Raw genomic sequence first — 25726 nt, forward strand, 5'->3', positions numbered from 1 at the left:
GAAGGCTTGCAACACACACGTCCAGCCTCTCCTCCTCCTCCCAGTCTACCCCTTTACAGCCGCTTGCCATCCCTTCCCCCAGTCCCCAAAAAGTTTGACGACCGCAAAGGAAACCGAAAAAAAGTTCTCTGGACCCAGTGCTGGCGGGCGATCAGCATCTCTTTTGTTCGCGGAGAACCCACAGTCCCCCGTGACGTCACCCGGAGCTCGGGCCAATCGGCGCGCGGTCGGCGGCGGCGGCGGCGGCGACGGCGGGAGGGGCCGGGGAGTCGGGCGGGTCCCTCCTCCCCGGCGCCCGGGGCCTCGCGGGGGGCGGGAGGGGACTGTCCCATATAAGTCCCGGCGCTCGGAGCTCGGCCGCCCGCGCCGGCTGTGCTGTACAGGGGGAGGAGAGGGAGCCCCAGGCGCGAGCGGGGAGCGGGGACCTGCAGCCACTACTTCTGTCGTCTTCTCCATCCCCTCTCTCCCTCTACCTGTCCCCTTCCCCACCCCCTGGCCCCTACCTTCTAGGAGCCGTCAACCCCCGGGAGGCATTGGAAGGGACTTTTCCCGCAGGTTGCGAAGGGAACCAAACTTGGTGGCAACTTGCCTCCTGGTGAGGGAGTCTCTCCCCCCACCGTCTCAAGATGCTCAGGGGTCCGGGACCCGGGCTGCTGCTGCTGGCCGTCCTGTGCCTGGGGACAGCGGTGCCCTCCGCTGGAGCCTCGAAGAGCAAGAGGCAGGCTCAGCAAATCGTTGAGCCCCAGGTCCCAATGGCTGTCAGTCAGAACAAGCGTGAGTACTGCCCGCGGGCTGGAACAGGCTGCTCAGGGACGGGACCGCAAAGCCAACCAAAGTTGTGCTGAAGTTTTGCGAGCGCGTGTGCGCGAGTGTGTGCGCGCTTTATCGAGAGAAACCAGCTGTGGACACAAAAGGCTCTGGTTTTGAGCAGGCTGGTTCTGAGGGTCTGGGATAAGATAATGCATCGGATTACAGGGCCTCTGCGATCTCCCCCAGAGTTCTAATCAATTCTGCACGTTTAGACGGTCCTTCTCTGAAGTAATCAAAATTTGCCCTAAAAGAGAAGAATGATGCATGCCTATAAATTTTCCATCTGGGATTGGCATGGTCCTCAACTACTCCTTATTTTCTTTGTTACTAAATAGTTGGTTAAATATTTTCAAAATGGGGGTGGGAAGAGGGTAGCTAAATAGCCATGTTGTTTCTAACTTGAAAGAGATGTAATCGGTTCAGATTGGTTTGGGGCCCCTCACAAAACTTCACCAAGAACAGAGATCGGAATTCCTTTTCCAGTTTTTCAAAGACACACCCTCCCTTTGCCTTGGCTAAAGGAAACTGCTTAAAGTTGTCCTTGACTATTACCCCAAAAGAACATTAAAGTTCCTTGCACGTTTTAAAGTGCAATTTCAGTTATCTGCCTTTCAAAATGTTTCTACTTTTTCCATGTAGACCCCTGGCCAGATGGAAATGACATCACTGTATAATTTTTAGCTAAGTTAAAAGAAAAAAATGAAAAAGAATACCTAAATACCCATGTGTCTGAATTCTGGATAATTCTTTGGGTAGCTAGTTTCTATAGCTATCTTTTAATAGAATATTGCTTTTAAGTTTCCTGGTGTTCTGATAATTAACTTATTTCTCTGTGTTTGGTACTCAGGCTCATCAATTTAGTTGTGTAAGAAAATTCTGTAATTTGGAAAAAAGAAAGAGGGATAGAATTGTAATAACATTTTCCTTCAATTACTTACAGCCGGTTGTTATGACAATGGGAAACACTATCAGATAAATCAACAATGGGAACGCACCTACCTAGGCAATGCCTTGGTTTGTACCTGTTACGGAGGGAGCCGAGGTTTTAACTGCGAGAGCAAACCTGAACGTAAGTGGTGGGGAGCCCCGAAGTCAGTGTCTTTTAATAGGTGAAGGGTGCTTGTTTGTTAAACTTTGCATTAGTAAGTACAAAATACATACACTATCTTTCTGACAGAATTGTCTATCATTTTCTCTTTATAAACATTTAGTAACTGCTTATATTTGCTTTTACCTTTAAAGCAAAGAAATAAATCTATCCCAAGCTGGTGCTTAGAATCTTCTTTTTCTTTTACTCTCCCAAAGTTGTTGATGAGAAAATGAAAGATTTTTGTGTGTCCTCCCTCAAGAAAGCATTTATTTATAACATTTTAATTTATTAGAAAGTAATCTCAAATCTTAAACTGTAAGATTATGGGACAGATAACACACTGGTTACTGTATTGTAAAGTGATCTGTCAGCCGCAGTTAACACAAAACCACTGGCCCCTCTAAAGTTCTCATTCCTTTAGGACCATTGGTATGTTTCTTGTAAATTACAGCAACTTAGTCAGAGAAGCCCAGATGAGGCTAAAATGGAAATGGCAGGATTATCTAGTGTCAATGCCTGGTGGGAGGTGGGGTATTCAAATTGTTTGCTTTTTATGTGGACCTTGGTTTAACTTTCTGAGTCAGAGATTGGAATCTGAACCTCTTCCTTCACAATCTAGCCCCATCAGAAGATAGTGGTTTAGATGGCTTTTTCTTAAGGGCTGGAGAATTTTTTACAATACAGAAAGTTCGAGGGAACTTGTCAAAGGTCAAACACTGTGGCCTTATAAGGGCGTAGGATAAAATCTGTATCTTTCATTTGAATTTAAAAATTCAGTTGTACCATGCTACTTGTAGAATACAAAAGTGGGTTTTCCTTTGGATGGGATTATTGGACGAGTAAAACTTTTACCTGAGTGAAGCTCACATGGACTTTTCCTCTCCCCTCAGCTGAAGAGACTTGCTTTGACAAGTACACCGGAAACACTTACCGAGTGGGTGACACTTATGAGCGCCCTAAAGACTCCATGATCTGGGACTGTACCTGCATTGGGGCTGGGCGAGGGAGAATAAGCTGCACCATTGCAAGTAAGGAAGACGTTCAGTAAAATGATGCTAAGATATCAGAAATATGACTTTCTCTATTACCATCACTGTCATTTTCTGTTATCCATAACTGGATAGTCCTATTTTGGGGATTTACCCTTGGCAACCAGGTACTTTTATGTGGTCATCCAACTGATTCCTGTGCTTCTTAAAGATATGTATGAGCACAGATAAAATCAGTGTTTAATGTGTGTGGATTTATGAGAGAAAGAGAACGTGTGTGTGTACATAGTGTAACCAAGTAGATCTCTTGGGTTCCATTTCAGTAAGACATGCTTAAAGGAGTTGTCCATTTTAAATTACCCGGGCATTTTTGAGCCAGACTGATCACATGAGTTTCTGCAGTGCTTGGGAAGATATTTGTGAAGAGTGAATCAGCGATGTGCCTGTCTTCTCTTGTTTGCAATGCAGAGACCTCTTGCATCTCACAGAAACAGTAACTCTGTAACCAATAGGTTATACCCAGGAAGCACGTCTTGGTAGTCCCAAGAATAATATAGAATGATTAGCCCAATAGTATTTTCTAAGGAATTTTAGGGACTGGGCTGACTCATCAACTCTAGTTTAGCTAAGGCAGTCTTTCCAGTATGATTCACTGGGTTACCAATAGATTCTATTAACATAGCATTTAATTTTTTTAATCCATCTTTTAATATAAATCACTTAAAGGCTTCTGTCCAGTAAAATAAGTCAATCCCTTGTGAATAGACCCAGTCAACTTTCCTGTACTTAATGTTAGGGTTTATCCAAGTTAATAGGCAAATCTCAAGAGTCAAAGGCGCATAGTGTTTATGATCTAGTGGACAGTTCAGCCTCTGAATGTGCCTTTGGGCTTAACAGCCTAGAAAAGTACCAGGATTTCCACACTTTATATGTATATACCTGGTTGCTTTCCATTCAAGTGACATTTCTATCCTAGGGTAAAATACGAACTCTCCCTACTCCCATATTCCAGAAAGCTGGGTTGTTATGCCTGCCAGGCCTTTTCACTGAATTAGTCTCAGGCTCAACCTGCTGTGTATGAGTGAAGGCCATGCCTCCCAGGCATTCTTTTCTGCTTTTAGGACCCAATTTCCTGTGATCTCTCTGGGGAATCAGAATTTATGACCTTTTCTTTGCCATTCAGAGTTCTCTGACTTTTTTTTTTTTTTTTTCCATTGTGCTTTAAGCAACACATTTAATTGAATAGACCCAAAGTGACCAGACCTGTTAACTTCCTCCTGTCTCTGATGACAAAGCTGTTCTCCCTGTCTCTACTTTGGCCAGCCTTAGTACCTATCCTGGGTGGAACATGAGACTTTTTTTTTTTAGTTTTCTGTTCTACTCTCTCCTAACATTTGCTTTGTATCTTCAATAGACCGCTGCCATGAAGGGGGTCAGTCCTACAAGATCGGTGACACCTGGAGGCGACCACACGAGACTGGTGGCTACATGTTAGAGTGTGTGTGCCTTGGTAATGGAAAAGGAGAGTGGACCTGCAAGCCCATAGGTGCGTGACTCTTAGGAACCAACAGTGGCTGGGGACCCTCATTTGTAATGTTGAGCTGGACCAAAAAATCACATTTACATGGGCAAGAGACCTGAATTCCAATTTAAAAAATAAAGAAATGGAAATTTTATTTGAAATAATGAAAGGTTATATAATCCATAGTCTTCTTAAAGGAAACAGATCAAAAAGTACTAACTATACATAGAAACCCTGACTTTTTTCAGAAGTATGGGATAGAGTTGAAAGATTTAGGATGAAGTCTTGTCTTTTGTCTAATATTTGATCTCAGTCTCTTTGGACAAGATATAATTTATTTAAAAGAAAAATGAGACTTTTGACACATTTCTTTATGAAATGCAACTAGACTTAAATGCAAAATAGTGTGTGCTCATTTGCATGTTGGTCATTTATTTTCAAATTAAAAATTATTGAGCTTCTTTTGGTCTTGATCCTCAGTAGAACTGTATAGGTACAAGTCCAAAAGTTTCTGGCTATGAATTTGACTCTGTTCACTTACTGTTCTCTAATTCAGAGGTTTTAATTTTGTTTTCTTTTGTCTGTTTCTATAGAAATCCAAAATTTTAAACAGCTTTCTTGTCATTTTATTTAGACCATTCCAAATTCACAATTGGTCATTCATAATTGAGAGTGGAATTTTGCATCTGTGATCTCCCACAGACCAGATACATACATAGATACTTGTTACTCAAAGTGCTGGTGTGAAGTTTGCGACTAGCTGAAAATATGCAGTCCATGTACTTATTAGGAGAACGGAATTTCTGCCTGCCAAGTCAGCTTGAGTTTTCTTTTGCTTTGACTACTTACTATGTGCTTAGACGCAGGGTGTGCCTTTCTTTCTGAACAGAGTGCCACTTATAAAAAAATGTGGCTGAATTTTTGCTTACACATACACTTTAAATTACAGGGAGGCTGCACAATTCAAAATAACCCTTTTTTCTGTTTTTCTTCCAAATTTCCCTACAGCTGAAAAATGTTTTGATCATGCTGCTGGGACTTCCTACGTTGTTGGGGAAACCTGGGAAAAGCCTTATCAAGGCTGGATGATGGTGGATTGCACTTGCCTGGGAGAAGGCAGTGGACGCATCACTTGTACCTCTAGAAGTATGTTTTAGATTTTTATGTTACAGATTAAGCCAGATACTGTTTTCTGAATTCCTAGAGAGAATTGTAGTACCGTGTCACTTAGAATACACCCCATATACCAACGTGCTTTGGTAACTTTTGGATTTCAAAAAAAAATTTCATGACCAACTTCAGAGAAGACTAAATAAATAGAAAAAAAATCTTAGTTCAATAAGGTCTTAATAGACTATCAGCTATTAAAAAAGAACTTTAATATTTATACAAATTCCAAATGTGTCTTAGACCTGAAGATTAGTGGCCAATGTTTAATGTAAATTATTACTGAGATATTTTTCACGTGTTAAGAGCAAAGAAATCATTAAAATAACATGCAAATGCATGTTTTAGCACTTGGGTGCTATTGCTATGGAATTGAACAAAACTCTAAAGGTTTAAGTTTCCTTCTATGTTTGAAATTTAAATAAGTCATATTCATAAGCAAAATGGATGAAAATAAAAAGTGTTTATCTTGTGGGTTAAAATGATTTGTCTACTGTGGAGTTAAGGATAGTGTCTCTTACCTATCCTTTTTATAGGTAAAGAGCTTTTTATTAGTGTTATAAAGAGTCTGGCCTTAGGCAACTTTACTGCTCTAAGATTGTCTTGAGGTCTTAATTATTACCTTTTGAGTTTTAAGGCTCCTTTTTTTGAATTTCAAACTAATAACAATTATAGAGTTTGTTGAAGCAAAACAGCCATTAACCTATTGGTGATATAAACAAATTTAAAATCAACTCTAAATATTTTGAACCTATTTTGTTCATCTAGCTTAAAATATTTAACTATCTTAAAATAGCCATCATCCACATTCAAATTCTTTGCTAACAAAAAATAAGCCTCTCATGGAAAGTGATAACAATTCTAACCAAATCTTTCCATAAGAAACTTGCTGATTCTGTCTTTTGCATTTAAAATGTTGTTGTGATCCTCAGACTTCCAAGACCTTTGTGGCATATTTTAGCTTAAGATAAATTAGATGTCTAATTCAAACATTGATTTCTTAAAACTCTTCTAATAGCAAATTGGGAAAAGTTTCTCAAAGAAAAGTCATTTATTCTAAAAAATTTTGTAAGTACTTACTTTGTACAAGGTGTCATAGGGACACAGATATGAATGGGACATTAACCCAGCCTTCAAAGAGCACTTAGTAGGTCAGGGTGATGAAAAGGTCTTATACATGTTTACATCTACGAAACATAACATTAACGGTTTTAAAAGAATAGCCAAAATAGTGTTGTGGAGGCTCAGGGGATGGTAGTACTTTCAGCCTGGGATTTGGAGAAAAGCTCTAAACAGCAATTATACCTTCATTCAAGCTTCCATTCTTAGGGCAGGTCAGTGTGGGTGTGTATTTGTATGAACATACATCAACTGTGTTATTATTTTTTCTCTACCCAGTAGTTGCAGTAGTATCCGATTCACAAATTAGATCCTCCACGCTCACAATGTAGCATATGGGCAAAGGTGGATTGTAATCTAAACAATCTATTTGCCAGATAAAGGGACATATAGACTGATGGTAATTTAGTTACAAATTATCATTATACATCAGTAATCCTACTTTTAGATTGGAAGGCTAACACTGAAGAATTCAAGGGGCTATTTTGCTAGTGATTTTTCAATGCTGTAGGTGTTTGGGGGTACAGGAAGAGAAGAGAACATTTTAGTCAAAGAAATCATTAGTCCCCTGAATTTTTTTACATAACAAATGAAGAAAGGGATACTACTATCTTTGCATAGCTTCTTTGCTGCAGTTGGTGGAGACCCTTGGAGACCTGCTTGCCTCCCTGTTGTTCTAGCTTTCTAAAGAAAGCTCCCTATTGAAATGCGGGTCACCCACAGTAATTACTAAGAAAAAGCCTGGGAGAGCCTGAGAAGGAAAAAGATGGCATAATAGAATGCCAGAGAATGAATTTGGTCAAAGGAATGGTGTAAAAACTATAAAAAAAAGTAATGAAAGATAGCAATAAAGTTTTTTGGCAAACACAGAGGTGGAACTAAACTAAACCATGCAGCTCCCTTTCCGCTGTAACAAATGGAATCTCATCTTTCAGAAGTTGCATGTACTGCTCTGGTTGCAGTACCAGAGCTGAATATGAACATATTACCAAAAAATGGTAATTACCAAGCATTAAACTACTATGTAGCATTTCTTTTTTAGGTTTGAATTGATCACTTGCCACTCTCGACCTGATTTACATATTTAAATGCTTCTTTTGTGACACAGACAGATGCAATGATCAGGACACCAGGACATCCTATAGAATTGGAGATACCTGGAGCAAGAAGGATAACCGAGGAAACCTGCTCCAGTGCATCTGCACGGGCAACGGCAGAGGGGAGTGGAAGTGTGAGAGGCACGCGTCTCTGCAGACCACAGCCACCGGTGAGGCACGGGACGGACAGGGGCCGGAACGGGGAAGCAGGGCAAACCCACCTATCCCTTGACTTGCCATTTGGGGTTAATTTGCAGTGTTGTGGCTAATAAGTTCAGCTCATTTACAGATTATTAGTTGTTACAACTTTTTTTGGTGCCAAGTTTTAAATTTTGGAGAAAAATTGAAATATTTATCTTAGGGGGAGAAAAACTAGGTATAGCTCCAAGGGATAAAACTGAGAGTTAAAAGAATGCTAATATAAAACAACATACCATAGATAGATACACACACACACGTGTGCATATATATATATGTGTGTGTATGTTTATATATATATATGTGTGTGTGTGTATTTTGAATATCTAAAGTTCCTTTAAAGGAAATGAGAGAGTTCTGATTATCTATATGACTACTTGGTTCTTCTGCTAGGAAAAAGGAAAAAAGTACATTTGTTCTTTTACAAAATGAAATGTGCTCTTTTGTCCTGACATTCAGCTCTTCTTGTGGTGGAAACAATCCTATAATGTGTGGCTCCATGCTTCAGCGAACTTGGTTGCATTCCATAAAATAAGGAAATCATTTTCTCCATGTATTGGCATTCAAAATTTCAGAAATTCAGAGGGGACGGAGAAATAGAAATGAAAGACACTGTATCTAAATATTCTTTTTTTTAAAAAAAGTTTTAATCATTTCTGATAGGAGAAAAAGTTTTTTTGCATCATAAATGTGTTAGAGTCTGAAGAAAGAAATATGGCAATCAAGGATCTGCTCTTCCTCTCTTATTATTTTTAATATGTTTTGATCAAGTTTTCACTATGTAGTATGCCAGCATTGCTGTTTAACCCCTCAGAAATCAGTCATTTAGCTAAAAATCTATTTGGATTTTTCTCCTTTTGATGAACTTTTAATCTTGCTCTGAGCACTTGTGAAGGTGAGCAAGATTAGATTTGATAATATTTGAGTTGTTTGACGATTATCAATAAAATTGCTGCTGACCCAAAAATATATAAATATTAATCTACTGAAATAGATTAAAAGGGTAATAGAGAATTAAATGTGGGTAAACACTTAATAAATTTTAGCTATTTTTATTAATATTACTAATACTTTATTGAAAAGTTTTTATTGTTCAAAAAAGTTTGAGAAACACTAGGTTAAAGAAAATGGAACTTTCTCTACAAGGTCTGTATGTTCCTTTGTATTGTGACTGTCTGAGGTGGGGTATATGGGGACAGGTGCGCTGTCTCCTCAGTAGGTCTGACGTGGGGATCCTTGGTCTATGGAGTATCTTTGGGTTCCAGTGTCCAGCAGCACCCAGGGAGACGTTGGATTCAGTCTACCTGTCATGCTAGCATCGGTCCTAACTCCACTCTGCTGGTTTAAAGAAAAGATCAACATATTCTGTTGTGTTACTCTGAAAGGAAAGCTGTATTTAAATGGATTGACTGGTTTTGGAAAAAACACAACAGAATCACACAAATAATCCTGAGGAGAGATGAAATGCAGAAGGAGGGGGCAAAACTTCCTGAGAATCCAGGCCAGCTGCCCAGGGCACCCTCCCAGTGAGCTCAAAGTTACATGGATGGGTGAGGATTCGTGGAAGGTGTCTGCTGTATTGACTGGCAAAATAATGTCTGTGATTTAGAAATATAATCCCGGTAGTTCTAGATGAGCTGGAGGATAGAGACCAATTGGTAGACTCTTGTGGATTATTTCCCAGGCTAAATGCAAAAGCCAGTGCAGAATGGAAGGGGCATTTCTTTCTAGTTCTGGGCTAAAAATGACGTGGATTGCACAGTAACCTCTGTGAGACCCCAAAGATCCTGACTCCAGAAAGCAGCCAGTTGTCTTCTCTCATCTAATTTTGTGACTGTCATGTCTCATGCCCTTAGGACCTGGTTCCTTCGCAGATGTTCGAACAGCCATTTACCAGCCCCAGCCTCACCCCCAGCCTGCCCCATATGGCCACTGTGTCACAGACAGTGGTGTGGTCTACTCTGTGGGGATGCAGTGGCTGAAGACACAAGGAAATAAGCAAATGCTTTGCACTTGCCTGGGCAATGGAGTCAGCTGCCAAGAGACAGGTATGCGTTATCTGGCAAAGAATAGTACTGATGACTTCATTATTTAGTTTTTGGAAGACAATACATTCATTTAATGTGAAACAATAAGACAAATAAGAAAAGCATGTAATCTTACCACCCTGTGTTAACAATCAGGGTTGGCATTTGATATATTTTCTTCCAGTCTTTTCAATCTATGTATTTTCTTTCCAGTCATGGGAATCCCACTGTATGTATTATCTTTATTTGTCTAAAATGTTGTTACAAGATAATTGCTTTCTGAATAGCTAATCATCCATATTTTATACTGTAAATCTCAAATTTCAGCAGCTTTGTGATGTAAATGTCTTTCAATAACCTAACACATCTCTTCTGAGCTACAAATGTGGCAGTAACTATAGCAATAAGAATTGGTACACTTGACTTTTCCCCTAGAATAACCTCATATATTGATTCTTAATGGCACAGATAGTGTCATACATATCCCCTCCCCCCCCCAGCACCCTTAAGCAGCATCCTTAATTGTATTGATGTAGCTTTACAAATAGAGAAACTGAGGCAGGCAGTAGAAGTGGTAACAAAAGACATCTGGAGAAGAACTCGGGTGTCATTCTACCCACAGTAGACATGGCTTCCTGGGTAATGCATTGACTGAAATGAACCAGATGATTATCTATACTCATAGCTTTTTCCTTTGAGGCCACAAGCTCAGTCTCTCATTTAAGCTATAAATTAGCAGCTGCTCGCTGGTGGGAGATAAGGTAGCTGTATTTACTGGGACTCTTTTTGTTATGCTTGTAGCTGTAACCCAGACTTACGGTGGCAATTCAAACGGGGAGCCATGTGTCTTACCGTTCACCTACAATGGCAGGACTTTCTACTCCTGCACCACAGAAGGGCGACAGGATGGACATCTTTGGTGCAGCACAACTTCAAATTATGAGCAAGACCAGAAATATTCTTTCTGTACAGACCATACCGGTGAGTGCCCCAAGGAGAAACTGCAGCAGTGAGAAAAACTCATCTCTCACGCCCTACTTTTATTTACCAGACATTAATTTTGAGGCTGCACAGGAAGCATCACTTTTGCTCAGTTTGGACTCAAGAGATAAGGAGCTAATGTAGCAGCTGAGGGTGCTTCCATGCACCACTAGGAAATGACACCACGGGAAAGCCTTTCAGTTCATTCATTTTGACACATTGGGATTATGATGCGTTTAAAGATACTTGTATTTTGAAATCAGTAGGTGATCCCGCAGGCTGAAAAGTACACAGTGTGGATGTCTGAGTGCCTTTACTTATTTTCTGGTTAAAACTATGTTTTATTCAAAGCTATCATTGAATCTTTTTTTTCTTTTGGCTGAGAATATGAGAGTGAAAATGGGACTTAAATCTATCTTGAACGTGAAGGTGAATACACTAAGAAGCTTAGAACTATATTATCAGACATCTTTCATTCTGAGATAGACTCTCTGTGAATTAACTGCAGAGACCTGGCTCTCCCAGAACCTTTCCATAGTAATTTCCCTCTTGTACATGAGAAAACTCAGTTGTAATCTTTTTCTTCCTTTTTGTGTATTGTTCCGGGCAGTTTTGGTTCAAACTCGAGGTGGCAATTCCAACGGTGCCTTGTGCCACTTCCCCTTCCTGTACAACAACCACAATTACACTGATTGTACTTCTGAGGGCAGAAGAGACAACATGAAATGGTGTGGAACCACACAGAACTATGATGCTGACCAGAAGTTTGGATTCTGCCCCATGGCTGGTAAGAAGTCGTCCTTGTGGGTTGCCTTTGTGGACAACCATTTCGGGAGTCGAGACAGAAGGCTGGAGTCCAGTTTGCTCCTATTTCACCTGTTAAGTCAATTTTAAGACATCAGAAAACTTATGTGATATATATGTTATGTTATATCAAATACATAAGAATTGAAAAGAATATATAATAGGATAATTATTTGTATAATTTTTAAATCCCATTGACATGACTTATTGTTCAAAATATATAAATACTGTACAATAAAAATACTTAAAGTTCTGGAAATATAAATTTGCATAGGTTTGTGTTTGTAAAGAACACACAGCTGAGTAGCTTAAAACATTTCCTATATACACACACACACACATATATATATATACATCTGACTGCTGTAGTCACAGACCTACAATATTGACACATAATTATAGTTTGACTGGCATAAGATGTATCACTTATCAATAAGTACCAAAGTGACCAAAATTCAATGCTTTCTGACAGGCAAGGAATTTCTTTTAAAAAGAAAAGTTTGCAGTTTGTATAAATGGAGAAAGTGGAGCCGATACCCTTTATTTGTTTTCAGATTTCAAGACCCCATAGATTACCTTTGATTTTCCAGTTGTAGAAGCAAGAGCCTGTGCACTATGCATTGTCAAACGTGAACATGAGGCAAAGAAACTACTTACACTTACCTTTATTTCTCATTTCAACAAAAGAAAATGTTGGGTTTAGAAGGAAAACCCACTTTTACTTGGTATTTTCTACCCAAACACATAGTTTTTCCTTGAACCAGAATAAATTGGAACTAGGGAAAATTACAGAGCAGTAATCAAATCCAGGCTTCTAGAACTGTGCCAATTCTTTGTATGAATGTGTAGGTGTTATCTTAGTTTAACATTCCCTAACCCTTCCTGTAACTCTTTTCTGCAACGTATTTCACCTTTGGACCATGTTTTCTCCCTGCAGGGTTCAAAATTCTGTGCCTCCACCTGGAGGCACTTAGGTTTCTTTGAGCCACGCAAGGCTTCTTCCCAAGTGAGAGCTTAGAATGAGCAGACGGGACTGATCTTATTGCATACATACCTGTTTAGACCCGTGACCGTTTATCAAGTGCACTTCTCTTCTGTTTCCACACAGCCCACGAGGAAATCTGTACAACCAACGAAGGGGTCATGTATCGCATTGGAGATCAGTGGGATAAACAGCATGACATGGGCCACATGATGAGGTGCACATGTGTTGGGAATGGCCGTGGGGAGTGGACGTGTGTTGCCTACTCCCAGCTCCGAGGTACGCTGGCTTATTAATGAAAACATTTGAGAGGTCAAAGTGTACAAGGAAGCAGACTTTTATGTGAAAACTCATACTCTGCCAAAAGCAGGGGAAGAAATATGCAGTGCCACTCCATTCATTAGTCTGCTGTGCTGGACAGGTGTTGCCTTTCAGACAGCCAGTTAAGAAAAGCTGGCACGGCAATGCCAAGGTTCTGAAACATTCCTGGGATGTAAGTACTTAGGCTGAGCCAAAAAGATGACTTCAAAGGCGAGAACACAAGCATTTGATTCTTTTAGCTTTTGGTTATGCCGCTGGCTTCACGTCTAGAAATGATCGAATAATTTCTGTAAAGAAAAAAGACTTTGATATTCTAAAATCAGATCCTTACAGATCCAAATTTAAGGAGACAAATACATACAGGGATGTATTTTCTTTGTTCAGATTAGTTTTTCCCCTTTGGGCCCAGTTATATGAGAGGAGGAGGTATTGATTTATTAAAACCATTTTAGTTTTCCATTTCTTTGATTTGAAAAGTAATATTTAGGTACAACTGTCAGCTAATAAATAGTCTATGTAGCTAGTGTGTGGATTGTTAGCCCGAATGTGTCCTCCTTTGTGGTGTCCAATTCCAACACAATCCAGGAGTGATAATAATTACATTGAATGTTGCAGAGCTGAAAGGGACCATAGTAAGTTGTACAGACCAACTCCTCATTTTACAGGTGAAGAAGCTGAGACCCAAAGAGGGAAAATCACTTTCTCAGAATCTCTCAGAGAGTGAGGAACAGAGTTGGCCTATTTTTTTTAACTTTATAAACACCATAGATGTCATCTTATTTCCCAAATCCAAATGTTTCCTCCCTCCACCCCATGCCAGAGACCAGATCAGACCACCACACCATGCTGAGTGCTGTATACATGTGTTTAATCTTCTCATTTATCATATACAAGCAGAGATATAAAGGAAATTATCAAATAAGCAAGAACTTATTAGAAAGCAAGATACGTATCTGTTAAAAAATTAGCTTTTCACAGGAAGGTGTATTTCAATTATGTATACTTTAACCTCCACAACATTTACAAGTTTATGAGAAAATTTTTTTTGGCAAAAATTGGAATACTGACTAAGCTTGGAAAAAAAGTTTATTCTATGCCGGTGGAAAAGTTATGTTAGTGAAAGATGTTGATAATTAACTGGAAGGAACTGTATGCTTTGAAAGCATAATTTCTTTTATTTCATCAGTAGAACTTAAAAAAAATTTCTCACCCATCCAACTGTTTCCTAAATAGATCAGTGCATTGTTGACGACATCACTTACAACGTGAACGACACATTCCACAAGCGTCACGAAGAGGGACACATGCTGAACTGTACGTGCTTCGGTCAGGGTCGGGGCAGATGGAAGTGCGATCCCGTCGGTAAGTGACCCCATCTCCCTAGCTGATTTTGGACACAGAATGGTTAGCCAGTTTCAAATAAGAAAAGCTATTCGATGTGACATGACTGAAGTTGGCTCCAGACGTCAATCAGTTGCTTGCTGAGAGCTTTGCAAAGTCTTCTCTCTAATCATGAACCAATATATTAATATAATCTCGATATTGGGAGTCATCTGCTTTTTGCTGAATTTGGTGGTGAATGCAGGTTTATTTTAATTGAATAGAATTTATTCTCTGGTTCTGAATCACCAAGATAGTCCATGTTAGGAAAAGGAATTTTCCTTTGCTAATTGTGCAAAAACAGAAGCAAAGAATTGTGCCAGTAAATATCTCCCTCCAAAGTACTCTTTTTTTTTTTTTTTTTTTGGCTGCCCTGTATAGTAGAACTAAGCAAACAGTGATGGTTGGGAGCCTTAAAAGAGTTCTGTTACTAGCACTCCAAAGTTTAAGGTAATCCACTAATATTCCTTTACTAAAGGAGATAGGCTTCTTACTAAGAAAACACACTGATAACATCAGTTTGTTTGATGTGAGATTGCCAAAGCTGAGAGAGAAGTCTGAGAGGTTTTCTTAGAAGCTGCTCAGAAAGTTATTGTAGCTAAAATCTAGTTCATTCATTTAAACGTAAAATTAGTTTCTCTGAGTTTTGAAGAAGTAAAGAAAATAAAATTATTGCCGATTTTTCCCTTGCTATTTCAATTGGTAAGCTACTGGCATTAATATGAGTAAAGTGTACTAATTTTTTCTCAAATTAGCATCAATATATACTGAAATCTAAATCTTTACATTTTTATTTAAGAATATTACCCTTTTAGAAAACTAAATATCCCTCCTACTGGGTACTTTTTTACTACTAATTGTCCTGTAAAGTAAAGGATGTGAACAAAATCTTTCATTTAATTGCATGGCCTATAGTAAGGAGAGTTGCAAATTTCTATTCAAACTAAGAATGTCTGCACTAGCACAGTGAAGTTAAATTTGTAGTTGTAAGTCTTCAAGGATGTTTATCTTTTCCTTGCATATATTTTAGACCAATGCCAGGATTCAGAGACCCGGACGTTTTATCAAATTGGAGACTCATGGGAGAAGTATGTGCATGGTGTCAGATACCAGTGCTACTGCTATGGCCGTGGCATTGGGGAGTGGCATTGCCAGCCTTTACAGACCTATCCAGGTAAGTAGCTCTATTATTGCACATTGAGAGCTGCCAGCAATAGGGAAGTGTTTATTAATACTCTCATGCCTAAGTTGGGGTCTCCTCTCTTTCCCACCCTTTTGTCTTATCACTATCTAATAATCAATTGAATTTTTGACTGAAATGATTTTCCTTTCTCTATCAAGTAAGAGGTTGGGAAGAATTTGAAAATGTGCATATATAATTTTGTTTCTTAACGCTATAGAACATTCCATTAGATTAAAACACTCTGGCTAATTTCATCTCACATCCATACATGGAAATAGAAATGATAAAGTAAGTTATCTGGGAGTAAAGGATTGGGGTTCTATATTATGGTTCTTACAGAGAAGTTGCCTAGAGACATGGCATGAAATACCACATAGGGTTTGTGTTCATTCAGCATGTCATCGAAGTCCTCTCTGTGTCAAACTTTTCATTTGTTTGATCACTTGGCATCTGGAACACAGTATCCTGGGCCAGCAGTTGAGTAACTTGGTCAACTCTCTGCCCACACAGTTCAAACACTTTCAAATGTTTATTGCTGGGTTTTTTCAGGTTACAAAGACGTAACGCCTACCTGTGGGTGTTAATAATTCATTTTTGGGGAAAAATTGATTTAATACGTACTGAGTGATTATAATAAAACGTGTTGCCTTGTGAAAAGCTAATTATTAGGCATCAGTTATTTGAGCAACTACTGAAATGCAAAGTCTCCAAAATCTCCATTAATTTTAGACTTAAAACATGGCCTACGTTCAGAAACAAAAAGAATGATTTTCAGGGCATCAGAATCTGCATGTGACAGAAATTAAGATTAAATTAAGTCAGTCCCTCCATGATGTGCTAAGAGATTCACTATCATGGAGAACAAGCAATTTGGCTAAAGACAGTGGTAGCCAAGCTTCATGCCTCATTTCCTCATCTGCAATATGGGGAGATTGCAGCTGATTACCTTTAAAGTTCCTGTCAGCAGTCACAATCCTAAATTCCAACTACACAGATGTACCCTTTCCAGCAACTTTGACGATTCTGCTCTTCTGAACCCTCAGACACAGTCACACAGCAAGGGACAGTGACTTTGATTTTGAAGGCTCACAGGACAAATTGAACAACCTCTTAAATAGTATTTCTCAGTGGATTTGGGTGTAGGAATCACTTAAGTTTTTTAAAAATTTAATATATATTTAAATCTGGTTGATTGTAGAAGTACTGTAAGTTCAGAAAGTGTATAATTGGGTTTGTTTGTTTGTTTAAATGATGCAACCAAATTATAAAGAAATGCTCTCTTGTTTCCATGTTTATAATTGTAATTGGTGTGGCAATTTACTGAGAATTATTTCCTCCTGAATGATTTAGAGAGGTCTTTTTATTTTCCTGTTTTAAAATAAGTCTGCCCACATAGCTGCTTGCTGGAAGCATTTAAATGGACATTTTAGAAATAAAATCTGGACGGGAAGGAGTCCTGGTGAAGTTTTGCGTGTTGACCTTATTTCTAGTCTCTAAAGAGAGTAATAGCAAGAGTCCACCAAGCATAGAGGAGATTTAGGGGAGTGGGGATTGGCATTTGACCTCAGATACGCTCTTTGGTGCTTATCTGTATGTCTGGTTTGCTCAATGGTTCATGCCTGGCATGTGGGGCTTTTAAGAATGTGGTAAGAATAAAGGAATAACAGATTACCAACAGATTGTCTCTGAGCCTTGCCCTGTTTGTTCCTCCTGCAGAGGACTTAGTGGGGTTGCTCAAACTAACAGAAGATAAGAGGCATTTGGTTTGTCAATAAGCAACTCGGAAAGCACAGATCTCAGCAAATTAAATAGAGAAAAAAAGGACTCAGTCAAAAAATGATGAATGTTTAACTTCCCAGGGCCACTATGCCTGGAAATGACTCATTTTGACCTTATTTCAAACTAATTTTAAAAGTGTAGACATTGTATCATATCTTTAATTTACTATTTTATTGTTAGTTTGATTATACTGAATGAGAGAGAGAATAGAGATTTCACAGTGGTAGTTGCTAGTATATGCCAGTTACGTTAATTTGAAAAGTTATACCACCTAGCCAGTAGCAAAAGGATTATTGAAAATTTAAATCTAAATAATAGAAATGATGGTATAACTTTTAACTTTCTTGTCCTCAAATTGTATGTAGTATAGGATAGAGTGTAGCGTTAATAGGTATTTAATTAGCCTAACAAACAACTGGCACAATCTCTTTACTTCCTGCCAAAAGTGTGTTAAATTCCTATTATTATTCAGTTCATTTCCTTTAAAGGTGGGCTATGGTGTAAGCCTGCATGTTTAAACACAGAATTTCAGACCAGTGCTTGAATTCTTATGAAGGAAAAGAGACTTCTGCAGTTTTGCTCCTCTTTGGCTGGGATAAAAACCATTGCAGTAGCATTTTTCTCTTTCCCTTTCCTGCCTTCTGCCATCCTCTCCCTGTGTCCTTGTGTACGCAGGAGAGAGATTAGGCTTAAATGTGGACAGTAAAGGTCATTTACTTTGTCTTTTTACAACTTAATAGACTTTTAACCATCATAAGTTTTTTCCTCTCAAAATCATGATTGGCAGACTAAAAAAAATGCACATCAGATGTCTCTTTATTGAGGAAATTATAGTAGCCAATTATAAATAATTTAAGGACACGATAGTCCTATATTTACTAATTTACCTGGAATTACTTTCAATAGTCACATCTCTAAAATTTTGCTTAAATATTTATCTTTAAAAATGTATTTACATTTGTGAGACTCTTCATGAACAGAAGGGGTGATTCAAAGAGAGACATGGAATTAACTTCTGCCAGTTGATTGAAACAGACATTCTGGGTTCTGTGAAATATATACCACTTTAGAATGGAAAACTGAGAATTTTATGCATGAATTTTGTTTTTCATATGGCTTGGAAATATGTACATTAAATGAAATTAAGATTCAAAGAATTTTTTTTTTTTTTTTTTTTTTTTTTTTTTTTTTTTGAGACAGAGTCTCACTTTGTTGCCCAGGCTAGAGTGAGTGCCGTGGCATCAGCTTAGCTCACAGCAACCTCAGACTCCTCGGCTTAAGCGATCCTACTGCCTCAGCCTCCCTAGTAGCTGGGACTACAGGCATGCGCCACTATGCCCGGCTAATTTTTCTATATATATTTTTAGTTGTCCGTATAATTTCTTTCTATTTTTAGTAGAGACAGGGTCTCGCTCTTGCTCAGGCTGGTCTCGAACTCCTGACCTTGAGCGATCCACCCGCCTCGGCCTCCCAGAGTGCTAGGATTACAGGCGTGAGCCACCGCGCCCGGCCTCAAAGAATATTTGTTAATCTTCAACCAACTTTTGAATTATTCCTGGCGTGGAAGTGAGTACTTTATTCTAGAATTTTTGAGTTGACACAGATACCTAAGTTATGTATTTTTTCTGCTGGAGAAAATTTTGTTTTCAAAGAGAATTTAACAGCTAAGAAATAAAGTTTGAAAATCAACATGTTTTTTTCCTAGAAACTTTCAGAAAACATAAATCTGTTAATTAGATTATTAACAGTGAAGTGCTTTATTAAACATGCACAATTTTGCTCTTTTTGGCAATATCAGTTAGAAATTCTTGGAAAGGTTATTACAAGGAATTTTATTTTTGTTTCTAGTAAGTTGAACATCAACTGACATCATAAAGAGGATAGTGTTTAAAAAAAGGCAGTTTTCTGTTCTGCAAGCATAAGTTTTCCAGCTATTTTATCATGATTCCAAATGGAGTTAACACTATTAAGACATTGATTCTACTTCTCTCATTTTCCTTTTTTCTTTTTTTAACAAAAGAACTAAAACCATACTTTAAATTTTTTTGGTAACAGTGATACACGTCAAGATGTGGAAATATTGAATTTAGTGTATACTTCATAAGATTGTTTTAGTTGACAACTGCTTTTGGAAAAAATTAATTTAATTTCTTAATAATTTAACCAATCAATGGTGTGATCCGAGAGTATACTTCTTTAATAAAAATAAAACTTGAATTTTTTTCCAAAACGATAGGCTGCTTAGACTGATGAGAAATAAAACTAGGTCTTTAATTATTACCTTTGCCTATTTGTCTAAGATTCTACTCATTTAGAAATGTATTTGTTTTACATCATATCTTATGGCCTTTGGAATGTTGTTTCCTTCTTAGATAGTAGATTCATTCTTGATGAAAACCTCTCAAAATTAGAATTTGCCTTAAGGAGGCTTAATATAATAAGTAAACAAAGTTTATATTCCATATTACATTATTTCTGTTTGGGTGTTTCACAGTTTTCTCAGAATTTTTACTTTGGAAATGAATATAAAAGCAAGCTAAGAGGCATTTTGAAAAATTTTATTTTATTTATTTATTTTTTTTTTATTTTTTTTATTATATTTTTTTTTTTCAATTTAGTTTTACAGAATCAAAGAGTCTAACAGTATATCTTGTTAGATACAGTATGTCCTCATAATGTATACATTATTTCTTGTACAATGATATGAAATAATATGGGAAATATTCATGATAAATTATTAAGTGAACAGTGCAAGTTAAAAACAACAACCCCTGTGGAAAGCATTATGGAGGTATCTTAAACAGATTCAAGTAGACCTGCCATTTGATCCGGCACTCCCATTATTGGGCATATACCCAAAGGAAAAAAGGTCATTCTATAACAAAGGCACGTGTACCCAAATGTTTATAGCAGCACAATTCACAATAGCAAAGATGTGGAAACAACCCAAATGCCCATCAATACATGATTGGATTAGTAAGCTGTGGTATATGTATACCATGGAATATTACTCAGCTATAAGGAATGATGAAGATACGACATCTCTATGGTTCTCCTGGAGAGAGTTGGAACCCATTATATTAAGTGAAGTATCCCAAGAATGGAAAAACAAGCATCACATGTACTCACCAGAAAATTGGTTTCCCTGATCATCACCTAAATACAAATCTGGGAACGACACCAATTGGACATCAGACTGAGGTGGGGGGTGGGGGAGGGGATGGGGGTATGCCTACACAACGAGTGCATTGCACACCGTTTGGGGAGTGGTAACACTTGAAGGTGCCGACTCGGGAAAGGAGGGGTGGGAAAAATTTTATTTTATTTGCTATAAACACATTCTATTTGCATTTCTCATGTGAAGGACAATAATTATCAGCTAAAAACAGATTTGTTGCATTGATTTCCAATGTCAATATGTAAAAGGATGAATTAATTCCAGATAATTTTATTATAGTCACATGTACTGATAAGCAAAACTGTCTTTAATGGTGGCTGTCCATGTACACCAAATTTTAAGTTGAAGTGACTAAATACCCAAGATAACTAAATCCCACATTTTCATTTTCAGGCACAACTGGTCCTGTCCAAGTAATTATCACTGAGACCCCAAGTCAGCCCAACTCTCACCCCATCCAGTGGAATGCACCGGAACCATCTCACATTACCAAGTACATCCTAAGATGGAGACCTGTGAGTATCCCACTCAGAAACCTCAGACACTGAGTCTCCTGATCTTACCAAATTTCAGCCCAACAGATCTGATTAACTATTTATGTAGAATTTGTATTTGTGTAGTGACCAAACAGTATGTGGTCAATCGAATTGACATATGGATTGAGGGGCTTGTTTTTTATTTTTTGTAGGGGGCGTTGTTTTATCTTTTTGATATTTGGAAGAATTTAGCTCTTTATGTTATAAAAATCTTTTTTGCAAGTTCTTAGAAATGATAATGCTTAAGATTGTTCTTTCTCAATATGGGAAGGAAATCTAAAGTTTTTGTATGTCTTGCAACACCACCAAAGGAAAAAAATTACTGGCATTATTTTCATAATTTGAAAAAAAATAACTAAATTAGTATATTTCTCTTTTGATTCACTTTTTAAGTGATTACTTAAAAAAAACCTTTACTTTTGATCTACTGAATTTATTTAGATATAAGGAAAAGAGGTGATAAAGAAGTATAGATAAGGGATAATAGTTGGTTTATTTAAAGAATGAGCCCTGTGATTTTCTAATAAGTGTCTACAAATTGAAGAAACCATATTAAGAAGGGTATTGGTCTATTAAGCTTTTGTTTCTCTTATTCTCTCAAACCTGCTCTGTTCTATCTCCAAAGTTCTTGACTCATAATTTAAGAAACACTATTTTAAACATAGGAGAAGAATGTCCATTTTTAATTATAGCTGTTGAATTCTAGCAATTAAAAACAAACAAAAAATTTGACCAACTCAGATAGTTGAATTTAAACTCTACAGGAAAAATTCAAGCTGTTAAAATCATTCTTTTTCTAAATTTCCAAAGCTGAAGGACATTTTTTAGATTTAAAAGGGCTTCCTGAGTGCCCAGAACAATTAGTGAAAAGAGGCATGCCTAGACACATCTTTGATGTGTCTGAATACTGGAGATAAAAAGAAACTTCTAATGGCTTCTATACACAGCCAGACACCAATCAAGTGTGCAGAATAATGATATTTCCAGACAGAAAGATCTCAGAAAGTTAATTTTCCATACATTCTCTTCTTTATGGGTATTTGAAGTTATACTCCAGAAAAACACGAGTAGCTTAAGAAGGAAGTTGTAGAGTCCAGGAAATGGTGCTTCCTATCCAGACCCTGATAGTAGTGGAAAAAATTTGCAACATGACAATTGCATAACCGGCTTAGAGGGCATCCAGTACAGATGGAGCAGAAGGATGGGCATGAGGTTGGGGGAGCAGGGATTGAAGTCTCCAGGAAAAAAGGGAGACTTAATAGAAAAGACAGACTTGGGGGAAAATTAATTGCAAGGGCAAATAATGCAAGAAAAACAACATTAGTTGGAAATTCCAAGAATCAGGTGGAGGAATGTATAACAAATCCAAATGTACAATAAGGCCATAATTCATATATGAAGCAAACTAAAATGTGGCAATACTAGGGTATGAAAACAATGAGAAATTCCACTGAACCTTGATTGTGGTAACCTTGATCCACTCAGCAGTTATGATGTTAGACTTATTAAAAAGAACATACTCCTGATGCATGGCATGATTAGTCTGTAGATGAATCATGGAGACTTGGAGCCAACTTAAAGACAAAATAGAAAGTACACATTTAAATGAAAAAATAGAACATGGAAGGTGAGGTTAGAAGATGAAGAGAGAAGGAACACCAATAACTTTATCTTTTGAAGTGGGAAATCAAGAAAGATAGCATCAAATGTTGATGAAGTGAGAAATGGAGATTTAGTATAATACTTTAAATTACAAATATAAATACAAGAACAACAGAGTTAACGATGCAAATGTCTGACAGTGGGAATGTCCAAGATTCTAGGAGGAGAGGGGTAGTATTATTGAGGTAAATCCTCAACTGTCATATTGAAGAATCTTTAAATATGATTTCTCATTGAAAAATGAAAAAAAAATAGAGGTGTAAGCATGTTGTCTATAGGGAGGCCAGACCAGAAGAATGGAAAATAGAAATAAGCTCTCTTAGAGAGGGGACTATGTCTGTCTCATTTGCTCAATGCTGTCTCTCTAGAGCCTAGAATGGTTGTTCAGTGCCTGGCATACCTGCTTAACAAATGGTGAATGAAAAAAAATTATTCTTTTTTTTTTTTGTAATGTTCATATGGTGTATTGAGTGGCCATTTGCAGAACTTGATATCTAGTGATATAAATCAATGGCGTCAATGTATTTTCCCCTCCAACACTTTGTCTCTCGTCTTTTTATCTCATCACCAATTTTATTTTCTTTAAACTTAACTCTGAAGTGTTTTGTGAGACCATTGCAATAGGGGACATTTACAAGTAGGTACAAAACATACATTGAATTGGAAAATCTTCAAAGAGTGACAGTGAAGAATTTCTTTGAGATTTTCTAATAATTAAAAAAATTCATGTTTTTCCTTAATGTATGCCATCTGAGAGTTTATTTTCTGTTATTTTCTTCTGATAGCTAACCAAAAAAGCTCACATTGAATAAAAGGTTTATCACTAAATTTGAGCTAACTGTAATAACTAATTTTAAAGTTTTTTCATAGTATATTTGAGTTAAAATTTAAATTTAAAGACTACTCGGATCATTTTCACTTATTCCAAAAATATAAGTGGGCATTTGAGTATTTGAATTACAGAGGAATTGGTTGAGTGGGTAATTTTAAAAAATTACTGGGCAAAAAACATATTTTGATTTATATTAGTTTCAAATATTTACACTTAAAAGGGTCTCATCTTGTCTGAAGTAAGGGTGTTTCTTTCCTACAAATTTTATTGCACTGAGTTTTGTGATTCATGACATATTAATGAAGTTGGACAGGATGTAAAATGTAAACTGGAAGCAAAAGATTAAATAAACCGAAATTACATTTTTCTGCAGTCTTGTCCAAAGTTGGCTAACCACTTCTGATGGGGTAGTTCATATCCAAGAATAAATCACAAAACCAGACGGGTTGTATCTAGTATGTTATGATCCTAAGAACTGAGTCACAAAGTAAAATTATGCCTTTGAATATTTCCACAAGGCAAGAAACTTGGATTGTATCCCACCTAGTTAAAAGATAGAATATGCAGCATTTTCCCAGGTCAAAAAGGAATATATCTCTGTTCATTGTAGAAATGAAAACATTGGGAAGGCAAAGCTTAGTTTCATTATATAATTTTACTGGTATAAAATAATTAACCTGGCAAAAACGAAGGTTGCCCAGTGTCCACAACTATATAACCTCAGACTTGTCACTTGACTCTGTTTCTCCATCTGTAAAATGGGGGCAATAATACCATTATGATTCCAGTTTTCCATGATTTTCCTCCACAATGGAGCTGCATAGATCTCTCATTCTTCTTTGAAGATTGCTGAACATCATCTCCAAAGGTTCATCCTTGTAAACATTGGTGTGATTTTTTTTTTTTTTAATTCAAATTTTCAGAAAAATTCTGTAGGTGGTTGGAAGGAAGCCACCATTCCGGGCCACTTAAACTCCTACACCATCAAAGGCCTGAAGCCAGGCGTGATCTATGAGGGGCAGCTGATCAGCATCCAGCAGTACGGCCACAGAGAAGTGACCCGCTTCGACTTCACCACCACCAGCACGAGCACCCCCGTGACCAGTACGTGCCCCAGCCGCCCTCATGTCCACGCCCGGGTGTCTCAGAGTTGGGCTCCCCTCAGGGAGGGCTTTCCTTCTCAATTCATGTTCTTCCATGAATGGGACCAACACTTAAAAAAAGAAAAATGATGTTCACAGATGAGGGTGGTAAATTTTCTCGATGGCTGAAGGCGCTTTCCCCTTTCTGCGACTCTCTAGGCAACACTGTGACAGGAGAGACAACTCCCCTTTCTCCCGTTGTGGCCACTTCTGAATCTGTGACTGAAATCACAGCCAGCAGCTTTGTGGTCTCGTGGGTCTCAGCTTCCGACACGGTGTCCGGATTCCGGGTGGAATACGAGCTGAGTGAGGAGGGAGACGAACCCCAGTACCTCGGTAAGCTGAATGCGTCGCTCGTGGCAGGGTCGGGGTGGCTGCTGGTAAACCCTCCTTGGAAGGCGGCCTCCAGAAACGTGGTCTCTGGGGTTTGGAACTAGCTGACAGCTCAGACTGAGCAAACCACCCTCTGGTATGAGGAAGGGAGGGACTGATCCTTTCTAGAACTTGGCTGGGTTTTTCCTGAGCCGCCCTCGCATGTTCCTGGTCTCTGATGGGAGCTGCAGTGTGCATTTGCCTGGGCACGGGGTCCACACAACAGAGGCTGTTTTCTTCATGGAACTATTAATAATGGCCAGGATGGGGACTGCAGCTGACAATGTGATTGCGGACCCTCATTCACGCCTTGCAAATTCTCATGGCTGGGGGCCTTTAAAAAACTTTATTGTAGTATAACGTACATACTGACATGTGCAGCAATCGTAAGCGCTGAGTTGGATGGATTTTTACAAACTGAACACACAGTGGGACCAGCTCCTAGATGAAGAAAAAGAATATCCCTGCTACCCCTACTCCATCTTCTTCTCCACAACCACTACTGCTAACCACAGAGAGCTCGCTGTTAAAATTTTTTTTATAAAAATTATACAT

At 38.1% G+C, this 25726-nt stretch overlaps 1 protein-coding gene across 17 annotated transcripts in view; it reads left to right on the top strand.

Moving 5' to 3' along the window:
- The first annotated feature begins 354 nt into the window (after positions 1 to 354).
- FN1 (fibronectin 1) overlaps positions 355 to 25726 on the top strand; it is a 67595-nt gene continuing 42223 nt past the window's right edge. For 9 of the 17 annotated variants that reach the window (XM_069481216.1, XM_069481386.1, XM_069481555.1 and 6 more), the window contains exons 1-15: positions 360 to 774; positions 1751 to 1879; positions 2791 to 2928; positions 4304 to 4435; positions 5420 to 5557; positions 7806 to 7964; positions 9849 to 10040; positions 10821 to 11000; positions 11611 to 11787; positions 12913 to 13065; positions 14341 to 14469; positions 15518 to 15661; positions 21021 to 21142; positions 24581 to 24761; positions 24959 to 25135. In XM_069481216.1, coding sequence (XP_069337317.1) covers positions 627 to 774; positions 1751 to 1879; positions 2791 to 2928; positions 4304 to 4435; positions 5420 to 5557; positions 7806 to 7964; positions 9849 to 10040; positions 10821 to 11000; positions 11611 to 11787; positions 12913 to 13065; positions 14341 to 14469; positions 15518 to 15661; positions 21021 to 21142; positions 24581 to 24761; positions 24959 to 25135 — 2299 coding nt within the window. In that variant the 5' untranslated portion in view covers positions 360 to 626. Of the gene's footprint in view, positions 775 to 1750; positions 1880 to 2790; positions 2929 to 4303; positions 4436 to 5419; positions 5558 to 7805; positions 7965 to 9848; positions 10041 to 10820; positions 11001 to 11610; positions 11788 to 12912; positions 13066 to 14340; positions 14470 to 15517; positions 15662 to 21020; positions 21143 to 24580; positions 24762 to 24958; positions 25136 to 25726 lie in introns of all 17 variants that reach the window. The other 8 variants (XM_069481305.1, XM_069481722.1, XM_069481805.1 and 5 more) reach the window with 3 other exon arrangements.

This window comes from Eulemur rufifrons, chromosome 1, assembly GCF_041146395.1.
Source record: "Eulemur rufifrons isolate Redbay chromosome 1, OSU_ERuf_1, whole genome shotgun sequence".
NCBI classification, from domain to species: domain Eukaryota; kingdom Metazoa; phylum Chordata; class Mammalia; order Primates; family Lemuridae; genus Eulemur; species Eulemur rufifrons.